Source organism: Papilio polytes, unplaced genomic scaffold, assembly GCF_000836215.1.
Source record: "Papilio polytes unplaced genomic scaffold, Ppol_1.0 DF823399.1, whole genome shotgun sequence".
NCBI lineage: Eukaryota > Metazoa > Arthropoda > Insecta > Lepidoptera > Papilionidae > Papilio > Papilio polytes.
Window position 1 is genome coordinate 3,585,530 of NW_013525805.1, and position 2,369 is coordinate 3,587,898.

The 2,369-nt window shown below is 34.9% G+C and overlaps 1 protein-coding gene across 1 annotated transcript in view; it reads right to left on the reverse strand.

Moving 5' to 3' along the window:
- Positions 1-354: 354 nt before the first annotated feature.
- Positions 355-2,369, reverse strand: part of LOC106104906 (A-kinase anchor protein 17A) — a gene marked incomplete at its 3' end in the record, with an annotated part of 7,258 nt that continues 5,243 nt past the window's right edge. The window contains 2 exon segments of the mRNA XM_013285106.1: positions 355-683; positions 1,387-1,563. Of these exon segments, the coding sequence (XP_013140560.1) occupies positions 1,471-1,563 (93 nt within the window).

The window sequence follows — 2,369 nt, forward strand, 5'->3', positions numbered from 1 at the left end:
GCCATATTAGATAAGCCACTTGCTTCGACCAGTAGTGTGCGTTTTAGAACTTAGCGAGGGAATTTGAAAAAAGACACTTTTTAATGATTAAATTTTGCCACTAAATCACATGATATTTAAAAAAATCTTTGCAGGACTGTTTTTATACTAAAAAAGTATATTTAAAAAAAGTTTGGTACAATTTGGCGTCATATGCATATTGCCTTATTAAAAGAAACTCATATCACAATAATATAAATGTATTTAGTATACTTCGTTAGACTTACAGCAATCAAAAAATAAACTTTTACATACTAATAGCTTAACATTGTGTTCGAGATATTGCGTACAATTAAATTTAAATACACTTAGAGAAATTAAGTTACTGCTAAAAAATTAAAAAAAATTATCAAATCTTCAATTCTTTAACACTTCAAACGGAGTTACGACGCTAACATTTTCCTTTCTCCCCATTTTTAGGACTTTTAGACCAGGACCTGTTAGGTTCCCCCTCTCTAGGTAATGACCAACTTTTAGATCGTCGTTTAGGCGTGCTTAATTCTTTATCTTGTCCGTCTGTCCGTTCGTCTTGTTTAGGTGTGGTCGTACGCGGTCTGGTCTTCGATCTACTCCTAGACTTGGTCCTGGAACGCCGGCTACGAGATCTAGATCGCCTACGTGACCTAGATCGGCTATGGGTGGACCTGTAATGTGATAGACGAGTTATTACCACAGAGGAACTTTAAATAATCAATAAGGGATTCATCATCATCAACTTGCCCTTATCCCTTACGGAGGGTCGGCACAGTAAAATAAATAAAATAAAATTATGGACAAACAGACTGCTAATATATTTATAATGACTGAGATTTTTAAGATAACGTATTGCAAGTATTATTGGGAAGTGTGATAAGATGCAATAAATGATTATATAATTAATACGTCCGGTTTTATTATTGCTAACTTGATTTAAGGTCCATTTACACGAAACAATTCGTACAATGAATCTATACTAATATTATAAGGAGGAAAGATTTGCATTTTTAGAGGTTTTAATATTGCTAACTTGATCTAAGGTCCACGAAACAATTCGTTCAATGAATCTATACTATTAGGAAGAAAAATTGCATTTAGATGTTTGTATGTATTGAAATGACTCAAACACTACTAGACTGTTCTTAAAAATTCTTTCAAGATTAGAAAGGTAATTCTATGAGTAACATAGGCTATGTTTTTTATTATTTTTTTAATCTCACGTGGAAAAAGTCGCAAGCAACAGCTAGTTACTTCTAAAATTATTGCATATACAGTTTATATCACAAAATATTTAGAATATGACGCGTTATAAATACAATTTAATTGCTAAGGGCAATAAACTTACGTATTACAAAAATCAAAGTTACTCACTTAGATCTCCTTCTTGAACTGGATCGTCTACTTCTACTTCTTGATCGCCTGCTGCGTGATCTTCTACTTCTGGATCGTCTACTTCTAGACCGCGAGCGGGAATATGAGCGGTGTCGGGAACGCGAACGTGAACGCGAACGCGAACGCGAACGTGATCGCGAACGTGATCGCGAACGTGAATTCGAACGCGAGTACGAACGGTGAACGTGCATGCGATCACAGTGGCTGTTCCGTCCCTCTTGTGCTGTTAACTTCTTGAAGTATCTATAAATAGAATTGAAATTTTAACTTGTGTTCTGTAAAGACTAGCTGTTCCCGTGCGGCTTTATCCGCATGTAATTTTGAAAATTTCATTTTATTCTTTACATTTGACAATTTATCAATTGCAAATGTCAAAAAGACATGACATCATGACAAACCATGGCAACCTTGCTTCCTCGATGTTGGCAGCATGTCCATTTATTACCCAATTTATTTACCCCTAAGTTTAATAGCGTGAAAATGTAATATATAGCCTAAAGCGTGACGTAAGTGTATGGCTTTTTATTAAAAATAGGATTATTCAAAAACATGCTGTGATTGCTGACATCTTAGGCAACAAAGAAGAGTGTGTTTATGCTTTATTATAATAGTATAGATGATTTATGCTTTAACCTTATCTTGTATATGTTGGGAATAATTCTGATTTTATGTGTAGTATGTAAAGAGATTCAAAAAATAAAGAGAAAGCATAGTTGATACTTCACTTAGACATTTTTCTTGAGACCCAGTGATAGAGATGGTAAGGAGTAAAAGGTTAGTTATAGTATGGGCATGTTATGAGGAGGGATGAATCGCTTGTTACAAAACGGACGTTAGTTATGAGTGTGGAAGGGTACATAGGTAAAGGTAGACCTAGAAAGAGATGGATGGATTGCGTGAAAGGTGACATGATCAAGGGAGTGATGACTGAGATGACATATGTTACGAGGACAAAAACCTGT